This window comes from Alexandromys fortis, unplaced genomic scaffold, assembly GCF_014885135.2.
Source record: "Alexandromys fortis isolate MF-2015 unplaced genomic scaffold, M_Fortis_MF-2015_v1.1 scaffold_38, whole genome shotgun sequence".
Classification (NCBI taxonomy): Eukaryota; Metazoa; Chordata; class Mammalia; order Rodentia; family Cricetidae; genus Alexandromys; species Alexandromys fortis.
This window is the reverse complement of record NW_026067916.1, coordinates 9,368,834-9,392,284: the sequence shown is the minus strand read 5'-3', so window position 1 is coordinate 9,392,284 and position 23,451 is coordinate 9,368,834. Positions and strand designations below refer to the sequence as shown.

General features: G+C 38.3%; 2 protein-coding genes across 6 annotated transcripts in view; one reads left to right on the top strand and one right to left on the bottom strand.

The window, feature by feature from the left end:
- Cd36 (CD36 molecule (CD36 blood group)) overlaps positions 1-23,451 on the top strand; it is a 203,043-nt gene that overhangs the window by 120,785 nt on the left and 58,807 nt on the right. The window lies entirely within an intron of this gene.
- Sema3c (semaphorin 3C) overlaps positions 6,904-23,451 on the bottom strand; it is a 150,008-nt gene continuing 133,460 nt past the window's right edge. For all 4 annotated transcript variants that reach the window (XM_050139805.1, XM_050139804.1, XM_050139807.1 and 1 more), the window contains 4 exons: positions 21,302-21,459; positions 15,457-15,524; positions 13,181-13,311; positions 6,904-10,881 (listed from right to left, as the gene is read on the bottom strand). In XM_050139805.1, coding sequence (XP_049995762.1) covers positions 10,465-10,881; positions 13,181-13,311; positions 15,457-15,524; positions 21,302-21,459 — 774 coding nt within the window. In that variant the 3' untranslated portion in view covers positions 6,904-10,464. The remainder of the gene's footprint in view (positions 10,882-13,180; positions 13,312-15,456; positions 15,525-21,301; positions 21,460-23,451) is intronic.

Below are 23,451 nucleotides of genomic sequence, written 5' to 3'. Positions count from 1 at the left end.
AAAAAAAAAAAAAAAAAAAAAAAAAAAAAAAAAATTCTGGCCTAGTTATTCAGGGCAACCAAACAGCTGCCAGGCCAGGAACTGGAATTCCAGGAATCCAAGTACTTTCTTAATTTGATGGTGACAGCCCAGAAGAATAACTGCTTGGTCGTATGTGTATTTTTCTGCTACATAACGATGTCTCTGGGTCACTCGTGTATATGGAAAAGCACTACATGGAGACATTGATGCCCGGGCTTTGTAGCAGACTGTATGGCCTCTTTCTACACCACTGCTTTACCATCTGCACATGGCTTACTCTGGAAAGGTCTGGGGACCACCTTGGTTTTCCCACCTGCCCTCACACTTTCCACTGCAGGGTATTCTGTTCCATGAGAACGACTTAACTAAAATCAAATTGTTCCCTGGTCCTGGATGTTTTATCCCATCTTGATAATGTATTTGCTTTGATTTTAGGTTGTTTTTCAAAGAATTCTAAAGCCTTACATTATGTTTGCCTCAAAGCATTTCTCAAGTAAAATGTGTACAGATTTACGGATTTTCCAAATAAATGTATAAGTGTAAACTTCGTCTTATTTAATGGCTTCCTTGTGATAAAGAGGAAACTAGATTTTTCTCCAGTTTTCCATCCTCAATACCAACTTCTGGTGCGGTGCAAACATCGCAGGAGAGTCTCGAGACCATTTTTTCTAAAAATTGTTCTTTTTCATTAATGTGGCAAAGGTGAGTTGCATTCTGTGGGAGAGGTGAACTGAGAAATGGAAATCCAGGTTCCAAGCTTCAGTGCCAGCCTCTGATTCTTAATCAAAAGTTGAAGTCCCAAACAAAGCACATTGCTTTTCCATAAAGAGATATGTTACACAGACTCTGTTGTATTAAAGTCTTTTCACTTAGCTTGTTTTCAAATCCTGGAGTAAAATGCATCTTTTCCCTGTAAATAATATAAGGATTAAGTACTAGGGTATTGAGGCACAAGGCCTTACAGGGAGCTGGTGCATTGGTCCTCCCTATGGTATCTTCAGCGACTGTTTATTGTGGCATCACCAGAGCTGGGATCGCAACCCTCGAGGTTTAGGGCTGGTGTGTATGGGACACAGCTGGTCTTAGACATTAACGTCCATACAGCACCGTTGCTGCTTTAGTTCTCCACAGTGAAACCTAAGCTGTTTATTCCTCTGGAGACTATGGATAATAAATCTCCTGACAGTTCCTGCATATCGTATCCCAGTCCCACGATCATGGCTAGAACTCCCTTGACCTAATTCTCATGGTGGTGTTTTTCCCCAGAGCAACGTCCTAACTCTCATGGGATGCAGTTTTCACCCCTGATCTCTATTTCAAAGGCACATCAGCGAAGGGATATGAGAATCTTTCGTCTTAGTGTGGATGGAAGACAGCACTTGAATGCACCAGCTGTCTTAGTTCCTAGTTGGATGTCCTATTTTCTTTCCTTTCTTTTCCATATCAGAGGACCTCTAAACAGAGCCAGTTTTATATCCCATAGAGTAAAACCCCTGACTGTCACTTTCTTGACTTTTGAAATGTTAAGCATAAAAATAAGCAGGTTGATTTTGGTCACCTGATTCTGACGACTTGGCTGACTGACCTGTGGGATGTGTCTTGGCCATACTTTTTGTTTGTCTAAATTAGATCTCCTTGAATGGTCGCGAAGCTAGAGCCTTACTAGTTTGTTCCTCTGTCTGGAATGCCCATTGATGTACACAGGATTCCATCACCTTCCTTGAATTTCCTTCATGCACTTAGACCAACTTACGGAAAACTTGCTTGAGTGTGAGCAGTATGCCTGTGGAAAGTTTCACACCAAGAGTGCTGTCCCTGCATTCTCTTCTATGACCTCCGTGTCTGATCACATGCTTTCTACCTAATGAGTGCTCCATAAACATTTGGTGAGAAAATTAACAAATAGTATTTTCAATAGCAGAGTCGGGGGGAAAGGCCAATATTTATATGATATTCTTTTCACATCAGGTATTGATTCCAGGAGACAGGATCTACATTTCAGACTGAAGTCAAGGTAAAAGCCAGTGACTGGCTGTTTTGCTTTTTGGATCTCCAGGTTGAATCCCAATTTCTGACCCTGAGCTTTTATTAATTGTGCTTCATTTGGTGCCCAGGTCAGAGCTGGGATTGGAATTGCAACTCTAGGACCCAAACCTAGACACCTGGGTTCCTGAGAAAAATCTAGTGTTCCCAGTTCCCATATGTCCTAGCTTAGCTTCCATATGAAGGTGAAAAATACACAGAGAATCTGGATACTATATGCTGTTGTGTTGTCTTTGAATTTTTTGACTGCTGAGAAAGGAACAACAGCTGCTAAAAGACATTTGATTATGAATGCTGCTAGGGTTAATCCAATTTATATATTTTGAAAATGCCTTGACTACAAAATTTAAATAAAGAGATATGTTACTTTGGAGAAGGTCTCATTGTTTTTGTTTCCACAGCAAATGAGAGTCCATGAATTCATTCTTGGCTATGAAAAGTAAAGTTTAATGGAGGAAAAACCCTTGAAAAAATTCTCCAATGGGAACAGATTACCCAGATGATCCAAAGTTTCAGAGTACATTTGTTACAGTTTCCTCTGAGTTCTACATCCAGGACAGTTTCAAGACTGCTGGCTGAAATAATCCAGTATCACAGAATACTCTAGTAAGGACTGGAACCATAATCCTAAATTTTCTTTGGGTCCCCATAAGATTATCAGTGCCCTCAATCAGCAGAAAGTAGCCTAGAAAACTACACCCACATCCCTCTCCCCAAATGCATTATGGATGTTTGTCTTTGTTTAATGTATTAGTTGCAAGTTGTTATGGATAATGATCAGGAAAAAAGTTAAACAAAGGAAATTAAATTCAAGGTTCTTGTTTTGGAAAAAGAAAATAAAACAAAAAGGCCAGGAGCTAGTGGCCAATCTCAGCACTCAGGAGGCAAAAGCAGGTAGATCTCTGTGAGTTCAAGGTCAGCCTGGTTTACAAGAGTGAGTTGCAGGATAGGCTCCATAGCTACCGAGAAACCCTGTCTCAAAAAACCAAAGATATGTATATATATATATATATATATATATAGAGAGAGAGAGAGAGAGAGAGAGAGAGAGAGAGAAGAAAAAAAGGAAGAAAAATGGGGATATAAATATAAAATAGAAAGGTAGATTGTTGAATCTACTTTTTAAAAGCAACTATTAGTTTTAAATGTTTTACATTGGTTTTACTTTTGTATATTGTATGCAAATTTGTATATTGATATAAGTTTGAGATTATTTTGTTAAAACATATTATACATATGTTTTTAATCTTGTTCAAAATATTGTACCTATACAACTCATTTAACAATGTAATGCAAATTTCCAGTCCTTGAAAAGTATTATTATTAACTGCTTAGGATAAGAAAAAAATAGGTTAGGAGTTAATCACCTAGTATAATCAACTTGTAGTCATATTAGGTATGTTTTCAAGATCAAACAAAGATATAATTTAAATGGATAGGTCATCTTCAAACACTTTAGAGATCTACAGAATATGGCATTTAAAATGTGTTAATAACTTAGGTTATTCTTTTTTTTTAATGATAATGAGACATGTCTGCTCCTGGTAGCACCAATATACTTCAGGGAAGATAATGGGTATTGAAGAAACTCCACATGAAGTTTACTTTCTTTGTGGCAAAAGTAAGCCACTGGGAAAGAAAATGCCCCTGCCTCAACTGCTGACATTATGCTGTCCTAACTAGACAAGCAGGACACAAAATATCCTGCTTCACAGAAAAGTATGTTGAATATGTTAGGCCTGTAGGCTGAAGATAGTTGCTACAACGTTGCAAAAAAACTTTTGATGACTGTTCAGGCTGCCAGCTGTTTCTGTCATTATTCACATTTTTTTGAAGTTGCTTGCTTGCACTTCCTGCTTACTTAGTTAATATTATTTCCTTGTTGGGTCTCTGAGGGAGTTGAAAATTAGATAGCTATAGTTATAGTTAGCACACATAAAAAACAAGTTATAATAGAAAGTAAATTAGGTATAAAACTTTGTACCCAGCAAGATAGGATAGATATCAAATATTTTCTCTGAATTTGTCAAATGCAAATGGACTATACATTATTGATGTATTTATTGCCTGTATATACTGTATATAGTCATTGAACTTATCATTTACAGTTCTTATAATAGCCTTATTTTTTATTTAATTTCTAGACAAAGAGGAGAAATGTAGTGGCATTTCAAATGTATTTTAATAAATAAATACTACCTGAAGGTATGAAAGTAAAACAGTCCCACTGGTCAGCCTTACAGACCAGATTATGGTAACACATCTTTAATCCCAGTAGCCATAATGACACATATGTTTAATCTCAGTAGCTACACTAGTTGCTGTAGAAACTGGGTGGTGCATGCCTTAAATGATGGTGGTATACACATTTAATCCCAGCCCTAGATAAAATTATAAAATAGGAGGAATAGATCTCAGGCACACCGTCTTCTTCTGAGATTCCAAGAGGCAGGATCTCCGTTTCAGGCTGAGGTCAAGGTAAGAGCCAGTGACTGACTGTTTTGCTTTTTGGATCTTCAGGTTGAACCCCAATTTCTGACCCTGAGCTTTTATTAATTGTGCTCCAAGTAATTACTACCTATTTTATGTGAATAATCTCAGTTAACCTTCACCACAGGGTCATGTGATTTGAGTTATAACTATAGATCTGCATAGTCAGGAATAGTGAGTTAAGAAGTCAAAATTTATGCATTTTTAGTTCCTCAAGCGTCTTGCTAATCAAATTACAAAGCCTTCCATATAGAAAACCTCAGCAAATGAGCTTGCTTTCTAATGAATATTGTTAAAGATGGAAGATGCTTAAGGTTTATAACCACACATTTTGTTTTCCACATTTTTCAAAGTCATTTAACTAGGGGCAAACCTCTAAACTCATTAGACACAACTAAACACATCAAATAGAAATCTGACATTTATAGAACAGACTAGTCATTGCTATTTCAGAACATCTTGAGAAGGAAATAGGCACTTATGCACAGCATGAACTCCACAAGGAAAATGTCATAGAAAATGCTCCCTAAAAGAACATTAGTAAGAAGACTTGAAATTCTTATGTGGCTGTAGTAAGATCTACATCATGGGGTTTAGATTCTTTACCTGGGTGAAGTCAGACTGATTCTGCAGGAAACCTGGATGACCACAAGGAAAAAACCTTCATGAGGCTATACAAGGGTGGACAGAACTGTGTGAAAGTCAAAATCCTTAGTTGCTGGGGTTTGATTCCCGGAACCCACAGGTTGGCTAACAATCGTCTGTATGTAATTCCTGTTCCATGGGATCCAATACCCTCTACCACAATGCTTGTTTGCCAGGGATTCACACGTTACACATACCTACATTCAAGAGAATCACCCATCCAAATACAATAATAACAAAATTAGATTTAAAAAACTCACTAATTGATTTAGAGGGATGTGAAACTTTTCTAAGTGTAGAGGATGGAATAAAAATTTGAGGCAGAGATGGAAATGTATTCTAGAATAGTTAATAAATTAAATCTGGCTTGACTGTGAATATAAGTATGTTATACATAGATCCATATATATACAAATAAGGCTATAAAGAAATCACTAGGATTGTCTGAGGTTTGTGGGTCTTTCTGACATTGTGCTTTCTGTGGTCATTTTTCCCTGTCCATGAAGCAAACGTTGGCATCACACCATGCCTATAACTGCCAGTTCCTATGGCCTCAGAACAAGTTACATCATCAGTGGGCATTCTGTGGCCCAGTATCTGAGATAAGACTGGTTAATAAAGGAGATTATAATTTATCTACAAAATAAATACAAAGAAAATTAGAAGATATAACTTGTTCGTCTCATTTCAAATTGTAGGGATAAAGTTATGACAAGACCCCAGAAAGCAGAAGTCTTTTCATGTCATGAGCCATGGAGTCTCATGCACATTGAAAACATCCGAAGAGGCAACGGTAATGACTTATTTTCATAACAATTCATCAAATGACTGTGGCGCCTTGCAAAAGTAACTCATTTTGATCTCATAAACTCTTCAGAAGGCATTTTTGCATGGATAACTCAAAAGGGAGAAAAAGACTTGAAGAATAAAAACTTACCCTCTTTTTGTTCTTTGGGTGGAGAGGTAACCTTACATAGAATAAACAGTTTTAATGTGCTTATTATAATGTCATTCTTTAATAGCGCTTTATGAAAGGAACACTCAGGCATGGCAACATAATAGCCCTGAGAAAAACACAATTTTAACTATTTGGAAAGTCAAATTTTATGAGGTGAATCGATAAATACATTAGAGTCACTAGAATGAAGACGACATTTGTTACATCATGAAGATTGCTTGTCTGTCTCTCGCTGTCCACATACTGAAGATAATATCGTTTGGAACCATGAAGATAGGAAAGTACATCAGAGGTCACCTACGTGAACAATGTATTGGTGGTGAAATTCACGAGCTGGCATTCAGTGGTGATTGGTTTCGTTGTTACAGAGGGGTTTAGATTCTTGTGCAGAATTCTTGTTAGTTGAAAGAATGGCGGATAAACTCTTATAAAAAATAATAAAATGTTTTTACAGTGATCTTCTACACTTTATTGTCATACATAGAATTCAGCCTAACTCTGAATATCCAGTTAAATAAACACTATGGTTTACTTGGTCTGGTTATATCTTTGTTTAAACTTCAACTTTTTAACAGCCTTCAATACATAAGACAACAAATCTGGCTGCCTCTCCTGATGTAAGCTGTCTGAATGCATCAAAACTGTTACCCATTTCTCTGAATTTTTCACATAGATAAGAAGAATAAAAGATCAGAAGTATACTCAAGTTTTTAAAAGCACATTAAATTGTTTTTTTTTTTTAAAAAAAAAAAAAAACACAACCTATCATTTAAATGTGAGAAAGGTCCCAAGAAGTAATGAGGCCGTCAAGGTAAAAAGCAAAATTATCCTGCTGAATGAACTGTTGCAACAAGTCTCTGTTTCTTAGGACTCACATTGATGCGAATAGATTCCCCAGGAGCAGACAGGACAAAGCTGCAGGGGGTCCTGTCACTCACATGTTGTGGAAGGAGCTGCAGGCAGCTTCCTGCCACCCAGCTCCCGGCCACTGGCTAACTTTACCCAAAATAATTACACGGACACTGTATTCTTTTAAACACTGCATAACCCATTAGTTTCAGCCTCTTATTGGCTAATTCTCACATCTTGTTTTAACCCATATTTAGTAATTTGTGTAGTGCCACAAGGTCGTGGCTTACAGGGAAAGATTCAGCATGTCTGACCTGGTGGCTGGCTCCATGGTATCTAACTCACTTTCCTTCTTCCCAGCATTCTGTTCTGTCTACTCTGCCCACCTATGTTCTGAACTATCAGGCCAGGCAGTTTCTTTATTAATTAACTAATGAAAGCAACACATAGAAAGAAGACCCGCCTACATCAGCATGTGTCACAGGAGCCCACCTATGGATTCTCCCTCTCGTGTTTATAAAGGCCTATCTGCTTGGCCTGGTACCAGCTCATCCTTTGACGGCAGACTTTCTACCTAGATGACTGACACTGGACTTGAAAGAGAGTACAAATGAAAGACTCTTTCCTAGTCTAGAAAAACTGGGCACTGTCATAGCTTTTTGAACATGTGCACATATGATGTATTCTGTCCTATGCAGAATATTGAGGGGCCTTATGGGGAATATGGAGGTAGAGAAAAATATAAAGACTTTCCCCAAACAAAATCATGAGCTTGAACTTGAACATAGGTAGAGTGGATTTAAACCTTTATATTTCTAAACTATAACTGCTTAAAATATATCTTGTAGACATGATATATTATGAATAACTTACAGAGGCATGAATAAATGTAAAAATACTGAGGTTAAATGTATTGATTTGCATATGGTAATATATTTGTAGAAGGTGGATGTTAAGTGGATGGATTCAAGTTTGCACTTAAATGAAGGCTACCAGTATTATAGATAGATAGATAGATAGATAGATAGATAGATAGATAGATAGATATAGAGATAGATATAGATATGTTCTGGAATTCGTAAATTCAGAAGTATTTAATGGTTTGTTTTTTACAAAACCGGATAACTAAATGTTTAAATGATAATAGCAATTCAGTACTTTCTATCACATTAACACATACTATGCTACAAAGAAAAGTGAAAGACATCCTCCAGAGAATTCAATGTTTTATTTTGCCAGACAAATGATTTCTTCGACATCTAATTAAATTTTCATGTGGTAACTACATCTAGTTTGCTTTCTCTACACATGGTGAACATTCACTGTAGTGACAGCTTCATCATGCTAAGTCTATTCACAAACCTACACTTTAAGGGGAAAAGTGCATTTCTAGGTAATTTTATATACAACACAAATGAAAAACATGCTAAATCAACAAATTGCCCAAGTACACAAAAAAACCTACTAGTCACCCATATTCAACATGTATTAATTATGTTTTTGAGAAATACATTTATTTTACATTTGGCAGGGTTAGGTTGAATAGTAATTTCTATATCTTTAAAAGAAAAGAAATGGGTATTTAAAATGTAATTGTGGTTTAAAAAAACAGGAGGTATTAAATAGAACAAATAAGAGCATAGAATTAAACATCACCATCTAACCATGTGAAGCTACACGGTGCCAGGGCACTGTGCTTTGGAAGTCATGTTACTTTAACTTTGTTCATACAATAGATTAATTGCAAACACAGAGGATGGTGTTAGTTTTGCGTGTAAACACACTGCTATTTTTTGCATGTATAAGAAAAATAAAATGTGAACGTTTTAGGTACGCAAACCATTTACATATAGGAACACTATATATTATTGTAGCACAGTTTGGAACAACAGTTTTAAAACAGAATTGGATGACATTTATGTTCTCTAAACTGTTGTTTTTCACTACATTGAGGTGCCTCTTAGAACATCAAAATTTACCATGTCTTACCTAAACACATCTTTATCTTCTGATAATGAGTGCAATCCCTCCATATCTCCCTTCCTTTTTCTTCCTCTCTGATCTTCCTTCTTTCGTGTCTGTCTTTCCTTCTTGCTGGCCGGATTTTCCTCTTCCCTACCTTTCTTCCTTTCCTTGTGTTAGAGCCCAGGATCTTGTGCATGCTAAACATGTAACCTGCAACCTACCATCAACTTACACCCCTCCCTACACATGATTTCCTTCCCCGTGTTTTGTTCACAATACTCAAAAAAAAAAAAAAAAAAAACAACAACAAAACTTTCATTACCTTCTTTATGAACTGTTAATAAGAACTGTGTTTCAACAGTGTTTGGTATCATTTCTCTTTGTTTCTGGAAATTCAAACATGTATTTAAACCTGTATTAAAATTGATTTATCTTTGAAAAACCTAAGTTCTATCATTAAAAGAAGTATGAGGAAGTTTCCCATAATTTATCCATTTAGTTTTTAAAGTGGAGAAAATAACTTTAGTGCAGTTTTCTCATAAAACAATCCAAACATTCTGATAGCTTCACTCTGCGTGGAGAAGTCAGGATGTTTTCACAATGTTTTCTCTCCTTGTTTTGCTTAATTTGCCAAGTAGACTAGGAAGTTAAAATCAAGCAGTAAATCAGTTAAATAATGTAAGAGCATATACAAGTCTATAATAACTTAAATAACTTCCAAGAAACAAAGTGCTTTTGTTTGGAAGATGGTAACACAACAGTAGAAATGGCAATGCCTCACTGATACATCTCCCATCAAAGGCCTGGGTGGCGCAGGGTATTCATTTCATCTTCCTGAACCAAGAGAACAAAGACTGACGGCAGATCTCAGCAGCTGGCACATATTACAATCTTAAACAAAGGGACAAGCAAGAGTAGAACCCACTGGAAGGATATGAACTCATTGTGTTCTCTTTATGAGTCACTCTTGTTTTTAAGTAACATCTGGATGCTCTCTTCTCCGTCATTTGTCTAACCTACACGACTTTTGGGGATGGTTATTCTGTCGCATGCATTTATATGACATTTACTATGTGAAAATTGTGAACTGGAATTCGTTTTCATGTATAAAAACCACCCACAATTAACAAAGCTGAACCCCCAGGGCGGGGAAGCAACAGCACAGAGTAATTTATGGCCCCCGCTCAACCGAGGGTGTAACAGTTCTGCTTCTGTCGCTGCACTGATGTTGAAGAAAAGACACATAAAGATATAAATAAAATCTGGGATAAGTTAAATATTTCTGTGCACCATGAAGACCATGACATGTCTAGTGCTAGTCTGTATCAGACAAGAAGATGCATGCTCATTTCAGTTCACAGAGAACGCACTTGAGAGCGAGTCTCCCGCTTTTGTCGGTAATTTCTCATGGGGAAAGCTCGAGACTTTGCTCAGTAGTTGACCAGTGAAAACAGAGCATTTGTTACGGAAAGCACAGCTCCACCGATGAATGTTTATGACTCCGGAAGCTGATTCCTTCTGTTCCTGCTCTTCCTGCTGTTGATGAGAGCCTTCAGCTTGCCATAGTCCCCCCTCATCTTCTGGGGTTCCTCTCCCAGATGCTGATGTTGCTGCCGGGTGTCTTTACAGTACTGGTTGATGAGTTGCATTTCCGAGTGGCTGAATGCCCCCAGGATGTCCTTTGGATGAAAGGGTAGAGCCCTCACCGAGCCTGCCCATGTCCATGGGGACCACTTGTCTGTCACCACGGCTACCATTTCTGAATCTAAAACTTTGAAGTTAATCTTGGCTATGGTCTGCTTGAAACCGTTCTCTGTGGCAATGCAGTGATACAGCCCTTGGTCTGAGTCCTGAACAGAGCGAATGAGCAGGCCTTGGGAAGTGGCTATGATGCGCTCATTGAGTTTAACCTAAGAGAGAAACACCGTGAATGTCCCAAAGAGAAGACTACAATTTCTAAAACAGTATGCTTAGTAGATATAAAAAAAAGAGTTGACTTTCACAGCTAGGCAGAAGCATTGAGGCTCTTCAGTCTCAGAGTGCACACCATTTAGGGTTAGTTCCATTGCCCACACCCACCCTTCTGTCTACAGTGTGCAGTATTGTCTCCTGAACTAACTAAAAAAGATAGTGAAAGTACCATCCATATAAGAAAAAATGAAGTGGGTTCCTGTGCTGGCTAGCTTTATATCAACTTGACACACACTAGAGATATCTGAAAGGAGAATTTGAGAAGATGTCTCAGAAGGTGCCTCATGTCTCAACTGAGAAGATGCCTCCACAAGATCCTGCTATAGGTAATTCTCTTAATTGGCAGGGGTGAGCCCTCCCCACTGTGGGTGGAACCATTCTTGAGCTGGTGGTCTAGAATTCTGTAAGAAAGTAGGCCTAGGCAATCACAGAGCCTACATGGGTCCTCTTCATATATGTTGTCATTGTCTCTCTCGGGGATTTTGTGAAACTCCTAACAGTGTGAGCAGGGGTATATCTGATACTGTTGCCTGCATTTGGAACCCTTTTTTTTCCTACTGGGTTGTCTTCTCCATATATATATATATATATATATATATATATATATATATATGAATCCTTATATATAAGGATTCATGCCTATTCTTATTTCGTCTTTATATGCCATGTTCAGTTGATAGCCCTGGAAGTCTGGTCTTTTCTGAAGAGAAATGCAGGAGCAGTGTGGATCTGGGAGAGACGGGGCGGGGGTGACTTGGAGGAGTGGAAGGAGGAGAAAGTGCAGTCAGAATGTATCATATGAGAGAAGAAGAAATGAACAGGAAAAATGCATCAAACAAATGTGCTCACTTTTGCCTATATCCTTTTTATGAGATTTAAAAAAAATAAAATAATTATCGCACTATGGGATGGCTAAAACTAAGTTGTAAGGACAAGGACATTACCTTATAAGACTTTCAAGGAAATTTACTTCAGCAAGGTAATAAAAAATGTGGTAATATTATAATCCACTGTAGGGATTATAACAGAAAATGACCATTTGCTGTGTATTGGCTACACACATGAGATCCATTTGCATCACAACTAATTGCTTTACAGTCGTAGTTATTGTATTAGCAATGAAGAGATTGAGAATCCAAGAGTGGGAAGTCTCCTGGCATTTACAATCTGGATGGTCTGTCTTTGAATAAAAACAAAAATAGGACCAAAATCAATAAAGATGATATATGTGGATATTTTTACATTATCAAAGTTCTGTCCAAACGTGCATTTCATTGTGAATAAAATCCAAACCTAAGATTGTATTTAGATTTAAAATGTGTAATCTTGAGTAAGTTAATATGTGTCTGTGTTGTGTGCACTTGTGTAACTGGATTACACTACAGAAACAAAATCACCTACAATAGAACCCACACACATGCAGGGGTGCAGCCAATTTCTGGTCGGCTCCATTGAAATTGATGGTATAGTAGCAACATGACATTTTTGAATTAGGAGCTGCATTTATGCACAGGTAATTTTTTTTCATCTCAAGCGTCGGGACAGTGCGACATCACTATCATGGAATTCGGTATTTACAATATGTACAGATTTACAATCTTGACAATGCCAATCTGCAATGTCATTCTTTTCAAATAGTTCTTGATAATCAATAAAAATTCAGAGTAAGATTATATGTATACATATTTGCTAGTCTAGGGGTCCTTTTCCTTAATAATAAACAAACCAGTGGTCTCATAAACAATGACTGCATAAATTACCTGAGCAGCATATAAGGGTCATGAATGCTAATGCAATGGAAACATGACCACACCGCAGAAAAATGTTCCTTGCAACAAAGGGTCATAGTTCAGCATAATCTCTTGCTGAAGGAAACGGAACATTTTCAAGCTCCTTTTATCTCGGGAGTCGCACAAAGGTGCTGTTGTATGCGGTCTTAGCTTCCGGATTCGCACACATCTTACACGCGTCCCTCCTTACATATTCCTCCCGTCCTCGCTCTTGAGTTCGTGTTACAAACTCTGAGACTACAGAGGTGGCTGGGAGAGGGGATTTCTAACTAATCCCTCAAATCTAAGGACAAAGACGAAAGAAGATGGCAATGGCATGCCCCTGACATAAAAGGACGCTTCTTTGTCTTCACTCCACAGTGTCTCTCTGCCTCCCTGAGGAATGCTGAATTAGCGCTACTCCCAGAGTTCTGATGGATGGCCTGGGAGGTGGGGGCGGGCCACTCACCTCCTTCCTCCTGTCTTTCTCTTTCTGCAGCAGCCACTTGACAGATGCCTGGGGAGACTTCGGGGCGCACTCAAGGAAAGTGCTGTTATTTCGTACTCCGTACTGAACAATTTCGGCGGCGTTTCTGTATGCTGGAAAGCAGGAATCGGAGGAATGAGAGAACAGACGTTAGAGGTTACTCCTCCATGTGAACGTGTCCCCCTGTAAAACTGTGCTCAGCACGGTTGTCACCATATAGGAGTCAGTAAAGTTTACGGGTCTAGACATTTTATTTAAATGCAAAGTGAAAGAGACACTAAAAGTCACCTAACGTCACGTTGGTACACATTTATTAGTCTGCACTGAGGATTGTAACAGCTTTAATTATCTAATAACTAAAACAGCCTTGGAAAATTAGATTTTCTCAATTGCACAAGTTGAGACCATGAGTCATGAAGAAATATACCATAGTATGTATAATATCTGTACATATGTAGTATGGGTAATATATGAAGAAACACACTATAAGTAAGGTGTGAAGAACCAGACAAAATGGAAGCTGGGTTTATGGCATCCATGAATTCATACCCAGTGTGGGATGGAGAAGCTCACACTGAAAGCACAGGATGTCTACTATATATAATACAATGATTGAAAAGCCAGGCTTTGCAGAAAAAGGAACATGGGGTAAACTAATGTACACCCACACTACAGGCGGTGTAACGTGAGACAAGTTACTTAAACCATCTCTGTGTTCCTCTACTCATCTCTAAAGCACAGATTACAAATGTTTAAACTTTTAATAAAAGTTTTACGGCAAATGAAACACTGGTGAAATCAGGCAGAGGTTAAACACAGAAACAGAGAGCTTTTTTTTCCGAAATCAGTGAGCGAAATCGATGCTGTTACAGACTTTGAAAAATGGATGAGGTCATCACAAGAAAGAACTCGAGCTGAGGCTGAGATATTTGATGTTAGCTCATGTCGCTGCTCTCAGCACTGCGACGAGGAGCATGTTAAACAGGAGCGGACGCGATGTTTATGAAAATGCTCCATGAACAGCAGAGGGCAAAGTGGATGAATTCCCTAAATTAGATGACCTAACTTGCAGCTGCATCTTGGAGTTACCATCACAAGGAACAGGAATGCCCTGCTGTACTAAATGAAGGCCCAGGCTCAGGTGGCTGGTCAGTGTAAGGTTAGTCTCCAGCCTAGGTATATAGAACTCGGGGCCTGCTGCCCCGTAGACCTGGATGCTGGGGTTACTCTTCGTTTCAGTCTGTTTTATCTTTAAAATAATAAGCCTGCAGCACCAGATGAGTCATAGAAAGCTGGTTGAAGTGGATGGAAGGGAAGGGTTCCATAAAGTTTAACAACACGGCATCTCTTTGTCAGGACAGAGAGAAAGGGCTCCGGTAAACTGTAAAAGGGGCAGACCCGCAGCTGAGTCTCAACCTGGATCTCTGAAGGATTTTCTCTGCATCTGTAATACTGGGGGCTGTACATGTCTCCACAAAAGGATGAGGAAATACACAAAATGTGATATATATATATAATGAATATATGAATTATGATATATATAATAAATTTTATAAATAGGAAAAAACATATGTTAAAGAGTAAAGAGACTCTGAAAACATGAAAAGAACTAGGCATAGATAGCATCACAGATCCTGTGTGATTCCACCACACCGAATGTCTAAAATAGACAAACTCTGAAGAAAGTAGGATGGCTACTGGTAGGAAGTAGGGGAAAGGGATGTTTAGTAAATATTTAATAAATGCATTGATTATGTTTGGGAAGACAGTAAGCATCCTAAGATACTTGGAAGATGGTCCCACAATGCAAATGTTATAAACAGTATGGAGGTCTATGATTCAAATTAATTAAAATCATAAACGTTTTCTTATGTGTATTTGCTTCAGTAAAATACTCTTTATTGTGTTACTTGTTAGCCAATTTTAAAAGTAAAATCTTTGTTTCAGAGAGAAATAAGTGTCTAAGAAAACTGGGTTTGCCAGCTGTGTGAGACCCTGGCTGCCACGTGCTCCAGAACACTTGATTTTGTGTGTTCTCCACAGTGACTATCAGACAGCACTTACACCTGAGTACAACTCACAGATACTTTACACACTCATGATGCCGCGTTCTCAAGTGAATGACTTGAGTCGAGGGCCTTACTCAACGGGAGGCAGAATGCTGCCGTGCTCTCGATGACCTGAGTGGAGGGCCTTACTTAATGAGAGGAGAATGCTGCTGCTCTTCACCATGGTCAGCACCTGCCCCCTTTTAATACCTTTCAGATTGAACCCTCGGCATTGCGTCAGTGGATTCCCGTGTCTCACGTCTTGTCTTCGGCTCCTCCTGTAAGTGCAAAAAAAAATATTAAAGGGATAAGTATTACTGACGATTATGCTACATTAAAAGCACCCAGTTTTAGTCTTTGCGGCCACTTGATTGCCTAAGCTTTAATTTAGAAAGCAGAGAGGAAGTCTCCTTATCTCACACAGCACCCTGACCATTCGCCGTGCATGAGTGACAGCTGGAACCCATTCTCCCTCTAGATGTAGTGGGGCCTCCTCTATCTTATCATCTGTAATGGGACAGTCACAAAGATGACAGGATACATCATCACTCCCTGGTGGATGCTGGGTTGTCTTAATAACTGTATCACATTTTATTTCATAGATGGTAACCCAAAATGCACTGAAACAAAAACTGCTGAATGCTAAACACAACAGCTTTTTTCTTCTTTTGAAAGTGTCGTTTAAATAAACACACTTTTGTTTAAAAAAGACAGTACTCTGTGGATGTTTTTGTTTTAAGCTTTTTGGAAACATAAATAGGAATGCTGAATACAAAGGAAATAATCTTTTACTTAAAAGAGTTTCAGGTTTTCAATGAGTATGTGCGTACAGTGAATTCTAAGATGTTTATATGTACTTTTTCTATATTTACTATATTTTCTGTTATGCATGTGTATCTATATTATATATGTATAATAGTATATTTATTGCTATGTAGTCACATATGAAAACTTTTAGAAAATGAGATGCAGATATAATGCCTTACCCTATAGACAACAATGATGTTAATGATGCTGATATCTGTTTAATAGCAACATTGAGTTTAGGGGATATAACAGTTTCTCATTCTCCCACAATACTTATTAGGAGATTTTTTTAAGGCATCATCGCCAAGTAAATAGATTATTAATTGGAATATCCTAATGTAAAAAGCATTTTAAAAATGTGTAACTTTTGTAAACTGAAAATTAGTTATATAAAACCTTATAGTATTTGCTCATTAGTGATTTCACTTCTTGAGTCTCAGGTTCATGATGGTTCAGTTCTCTTAATGTTGACTTCATAAAGGAGATGAGTGACCCAAAGAGAGTAGCTGTATACATGCAGTCACCACTAAAACTCACGTGGACACTGACTTTAAATACTGGAAACACACAGCTAAATGTGTGAATGAGGATACTATTTCACTGAAATAAGTGTCAGGTCCTGATATTTTATCCTGATGATGAAATATTGATCAGAATTCTGAACAGAAATAAAAAGCCATACAGTGGTTATTAAACATACAAAATAACATTAATCACGATGTCACTCATGACGGTCTCACTTAAAAATTATCAGAAGTGGCTAATACTTTATGTCACCAAATACATTTATAGAAATGTTGGTATATAAATTGTACCGTTTGACTTTATATATGTATAGTATCACACAAAGTAGTGGAAGTACCAGTCACTCTCATGTAAGGAAGTCTGATCGGTGTCCTGTTCTAGACCAGCTCCAGGTTCACATTTTTACTGCCACGTATTTGCACTAGTTCCTACTGTTAATCCTGGGAATGGATACTAAAACAGCACTTGGTGAGTGTTCTTAGGGTGGGGCTGGTCATTTTCAGCCTTCTAGACACTCAATGTCTAAATTTATTGTTCTGCAGTCAGCACTATGGGGTGTTACTTGTGCAAAATATATAACCTCCCACGCTAGGCAAAGTGAACTTGCCACATCAAATTCCAGACATTTAAATAGAAAACCTTGCTCTAGCTTTTTTTTTTTTTTTAATGATGAGATCAGCTAGAGCCTTTGGTATGTGTCAGTTTCCTTGAATGCATTCCTGGGGCATAACAGAACTATGCTGGTAGGCAGCGCGATATTACATTACATGTAGGATTTGGCTTTGGCTGGCTTCACTGACATTTCATCATTATTCGCAGTTCTTTTGGATAAACAATGAAATCACTTTCTACTTTCACAGAAAAGGGGTTTAGAAAGCTTGAACTGATTATCCCATCTTCCACTTTCCAACTATCCGCCTTAATTCAGGATGAATATTATCAGAAGCTGCATTGCAGTACTGATACACGCAAGCATTTCAGATACTTCAAAGTGGTGAGAAAAAGCGCATATTGCTTACTTTATACCAAGTTGTCGAAAAATAAAGGAATCATTGAGTCGGTGTTTAATGTTATGTAAATGTATTGATTCAACTGTTTTTTGGCTGTGACTCTACCTCTCTGCTTCCATACAGAGGGTATATTTTTGCTTTAATTACAATGAATTAATCTAATGCGGTATTTGCTACAAACAGGTAATTAAATGAAAATAAATCCAAATAAGATAGTACTCGTAAAAAAGTGAATGCTGAAAATACTACAAATGGTCTTTTCCATTTTTATCTTTCAGTCCCTACAGAAAACAAATAGAAAAACTATATCAATTCATTCTGCAAACACATTTTACATTCTTCACAGTGGATCTTGAGTTGGAAATAATTTGGAATATCTAAACAGTATAGATATTTATAGTGAATCTTCTATTGCCGCAGCCAAAAAAAGAACATGGGTAAGCTCATCCACTGTGTGTGGGGGTAGGGGAAGAAGGGGATGCATGTGTGTGCGCTGCATTTTATGTCTTCATGGTAAAGTTAAGACACTGGTATAGTAGTCAAAACAGTTATTTAAATAGCTGATACTTTGCTTCTTTTCCGACTTGCACGCATGTTTTAATACTAGACATGATATTGGAAGAGCGAACAAATGCAAAGGAGTGTCAATACTTTGTGTATAAAGAGCATGACTAAATTCATGGTTTCTGGTGGTAATGATGGCACTGTGTAACCCGTGTTTCAGCATAAATCTTAAAAATGTCACAGGATGTATAACAGGCGAGGCGGTATGTGAACATACTCAGAGACCTCTGAAATGTATACTGAATCTCAAACATGCAAGGGTACTCCACACATGGAAGGGTATTTTACTGGAAAAGCATTGCTTCTGTGAAATTAAAAATTCCCATCAGCCTCAGATAAAACCTTTGCAAGGAAGGGGTTCTGCTCCTCCGTTTTTTTCCCATTACAAAAAAGGACCAATTCATCTGTCAGATGCTGTGTTGTTCAATTTCTAATCCCCACTTCACTTTGCTCCTTAGACAGTGACATGAGCCAGCTTTGTTCATCATCAGATCTGATTAAAAGACCAAAGACTCTAACCCTGGTGTTGGCGATGCCATACTTAGCTCTAGAGCATCTACGGGGGAAAAATGTATTGTCTGGCAAATATTTTAGCTGTGGGAAGACTTTCAAAACACTATTTTTAATATATTTAGAAATATGTGACAAATACTTCTGAAAAATCCAACAGTAGCTGCAAAAATAAAATTTATTTGAGATCATGGTTGAAATTTGCATCCCTCACCTTCTGTGTCCAGGTTCTTAACTCTTCAGTCAGTGCAAATACAAACAACTGCATGAGGACGAGCATCTAAACGTGAAGGGAAATTGACGGAAGGGAAGGAGCTCCTACCCAACTCCTCTGGCAAATGAGGGAAATTATTGAGCCTTTGCACATAGACCTAAAACTCCTGGTTCAAAGCCTGGGAGTCCTCCTCATACCTAGTATCTGTAAAGAATGGGGGATCCAGCCTAGGCCGTTCCACTTTACTCCAAGTACACATTTCTTTCTCTACTCAACACCCAGGCTGGAGTGTCTCAGAGACATGCTTGGTTTAATGTCTTCTTTCTCCCTCACACAGGCTCCTTCCACAGGGTTCACTTTCAGACAATGATGCTCACGTGTTTCCAAGTGCTCTTGTTTTAAGAACTTGGAAATTGTTTTCCTGCTCTAGTTCTCCACACTTCCATACCGAATACTTCACAGAGTATTTGACCGCTCCTCTCTGTGACCTAGATTAGAACCCCATTCTGTATCCTTTGTCCTCCTACTTGTTCCAACTACTTCCAATGCCAATGCGCCAATAAAAACAACATCCAGGGCTGGAAAGATGGCTCAGTGGTTAAGAGCATTGCCTGCTCTTCCAAAGGTCCTGAGTTCAATTCCCAGCAACCACATGGTGGCTCACAACCATCTGTAAAGAGGTCTGGCGCCCTCTTCTGGCCTTCAGGCATACACACAGTATATTGTATACATAATAAATAATTATATAAAAAAAACAATATCCAGCTAGTGACCTTTTAGAACTAAGAGTCAGATAACTTCCAGTCTAAACAAGCACAAGGATTGAGTGATGATAAATTACTGATAAAGTCCCACTTCACCTGGCATTGGAAACTTTCTTCTTTCTAACCTTCCTTCTCCTTTCAGAGGCTTCTCAGTGCCAGCATGAGCTTTGTGTTGTCTCCTCATTGTTCCCCTGCATCCTTCTAGACTGTTGTTCCCCCCAGAGGATGCTTCGGTCCACTCTCTGTCCCACCATGGCACTCTATGGTCATCCGTTCAACCTTTCCCATGCTGCTTCCCATGTATGTAACGCCCTTTCCACTCTCACACCCAGAGACCATATGATTATTTCACATGCTCATGGGCTTCATTGGGTTGTCTGCATTTTCAGAACATTTTATACCTGAACACAGATTTTTGTCTTTTATTGTTGTTGCTCACGTTTTTTTTTTTTTTTTTTTTTTTTTCCTATTTTCTACAATGCCTGGAAAGTTTTTGTCTCAGGATAAATATTTCTTGAATTAACAGACAAAAAGGGTCATGACTGACTTACAAAAATGCAATGGCACGGGTCTTGTAAATCTTAAAAACCATCTATAATGAACCCCAAAGATTTCTCTCTGTGCTTTTATTTTAGTTGCAATGTTGTGTTTGTTTGTATGTTGGTTTTTGGGGGGGAGTGTTTTTTTTTCTCTTGGTTTTATTGTTGTATTAAAGTTTTGTGTTTCTAGAAAGAACTTAAAGTTGGCTGAGTAGGAAGGAGGAGAAGATCTGGAAGGTCTTGAAAGAGAAGAAGAATATGATCAAAATATATTAAATTTACAAATATAATACAAATTTATTTATATGATACAAATATAATATAATAAAAAAAACTTAGAAGCCACCCAATGCTTTCCTGGATGGTTCATTGGTTCCTAAGACTAGAGTCATTTGCTTCCTCCACTGATTATAATTTTAAACAGGTTTTGGAGCTCTCATCCATCATAACCTATGTCTCAATATTTATTGAAATATCTACAAGTTCATCCGACTCAAGTTCTGCATATTCTCCGCTATCTCACCAGGGTTCCCACTGGAAATCCCTTCAACTCACTTTGAACTTTTCTGGGATTAAGGCATCCTTACTTAGACTGTTCATCCTATCCAGCGGCCATGCTTTCACTGCCCAAACAGGAAGAAGCATGTTCAGGAGGTTTTCAAAGCAAGCCGGGTGGATATCTTTCTTAGAACAATGTGCTTGTGGCAAGAATGACGCAGGTAGTTCTATTCAAAATTTTATCTTTTGAAATTCATCTGTTCTTTGGTACTCGCATGAACAACAGAACCTCTCTGTTATAAGGAAGCAGTGCAGCCACACCTACCAGTGTGGGGTTCAAGGCTATCGTGACACAGCAGACACACACATCAGCTAGCATGAAAACAGAGTTAAACATTGCTAGTGCATTGATGGGTCCTAGAGCATAAGTTCTCCACGAAGAGGAAGAGTGTGAAACCTGAAGTCATGAAGTACGACGTCTTCTTTCCTGAAAGGCTGTTTGTAGTGCTCCACATGGCCGTATTTTGCACTGTCTTTTAAAATAAAAACAGCCACAGAAGTGATCCACATCTGCACTGCCCTGTGACGTTTCTTTGGGTTTTCACGTGGACGTCTGGTACTCACCGCTTCCCAGTCGGGTAGAACCTCGAGCAGGAGTGGCCATCCCAGGCACAGTAGGGGTCCCTAGCCAGGCAGCAGTCCGCACAGGCTGTGCCGTAGATGTGGCAGCGGTGCAGAGACAGCTGGGAAATCCCCTCATTGGAGCTCACATACAACTGTTGCTGTAAGGAGAATCACGATGATCTAGTTCAGATGTGGAAATCTGAAGACCTTCAGCAGGAACACATTATACTATATGGCCGCAAACCCATGGATTTATTTAGAAATACTCAAAACAAGAAGCAAAGCGGGTATGAAGCCAAAATAAGTAGAACTTTCCTTCCCTTAGTAAGCCTATAACATCACCACTTTCCACTAACAATAACAGTGCTCCAAGTGCACCATAGAGATGCTAATCTGTTTTAAACATTGGGATTCCTTGTTCTCTCCGATTTGAGCTAATATATTGCTTACTTAAATTATGATGTTTTCTTTTTCCTTTGACTTCTGTCTCTTAGCAAATCGCAAGCTTTCATGTTTTTCAAGTACAGCAGCACAGGTTAATTTTGAAATAGAAGACATTTTGTTTAGAAGAAAACGTACAAGATAATCAGTCACACTAAAAGTGAAAACAGTTGAATACGTGGCTTTGAAAGTTACATATTACTTATTAAAGCTACTTTAAGGTTGAATGAAAAACGAATAATCCAATGTTTATTTTTTTATGTAAATATGAATCTAGGCTTGTATGTGTGTGCTTGTTACACATGCACCTCTGTGTGTACCTGTGTGCTCGTGAACGTGGAAAGGAGGACACTAGTCATTTTGTTCTATTGCACTCTGCCATATTCCTTTGAGTAAGTTACTGAACGCAGAGATGCGCTGTCATCTAGCAAGCCCCAGCGTTCCTCCTCGTCCCTCTGTGCTTCAGCCATGCTCATGCTCGCCTCTTTCTATTTAATGTGGATGCTGAGACCCAAACTCAGGTCCACATGTTTGACTGGCAAGAATTCTTAGTCACTAGGCCATCTCACCAGGCCAAATACGAGAGTTTGCATTTAAGCATGCCTCAAAATTTCTTTTTTTGCCTACCCATATTCATTACCCCTACAAAGTCGAAAATAGAGTTAGCCTCCTGCATCATTTGTAAGACATTGAGATGTTTTTTAAAAACTGATTACTTTTAATTATTTGAAAATTTTATATAATGTAGTAGAACTTGTGCTGACATATTCTTCTATGACCCAAATGCCACAAAGCTATAAAATTCCCAGAATACATACTGGGAAAAGAACTGACAATAAATATGAATTAATTACAACAGTAGATTAAAATATGAATAAAAATTACTAATCTGTAAGTTTCAGTTTCAATGACATAAATCATATCTCAGTCTATCATGTTTCAAATAGCTACTTTATTCATGCCAACCGATTTAAAGAAATTATCTGAAATTGATTGATTACCATATAGACATTTAAATACTTTTCAAGCAATGCTGCGGTCTATGGTTGGTCAGTGTCATTCCCTCAAGAGCAGTGGATGGAAATGCTTGCTACCAGGCCCTGTGCACAGATCTGTAAATCCAATTTCTTGGAAAGCTAAAGCAGGAGAGTGACAAAGCTCAAGGCCTGTCTGGGCTAGAGTGACTACCCCAGACCACACTGGTCACTTGCTAATACGTTGTCACAAAATGAATCTTGGGAAAGGAGGCTGGGGTGAAAGTCAGTGGAAGAACATGGCTGCTGTGCAGGAGGCCCTGAGGTTCAGGTCCCAGGATGCATTTCTTAAATAACTAAATATCTATCTAAAGGGAGCAGGCAAGGGACAGTGTCCATTTAATTTAAAGTATTTTAAGAATGCTAGTTTATTTGAGAAAAAGGTAAAAGGTGATTCTACTCTATATAATTTAATTATTAGTAATATCAGCATATTTTTGAAATTGGGTACAAGAGTAAACCAAAAGAAAAAAGAAGGTTAAAGATGGATGAACAATCTGAGGACTAGGAAAGTTATCAAATTCATGATATTTAAACACCTTCACTAACTGCAATCTTCCCACCGCAAAGTGTAGTGCAGTTTTTCGTGAAGCTAGAGTTCCAGAAAATCAAGTCACTACCCCTGCAGTGAGGCTAACTCTCCACTGAAGCACATTAGCCTATCTGCAGCATAAG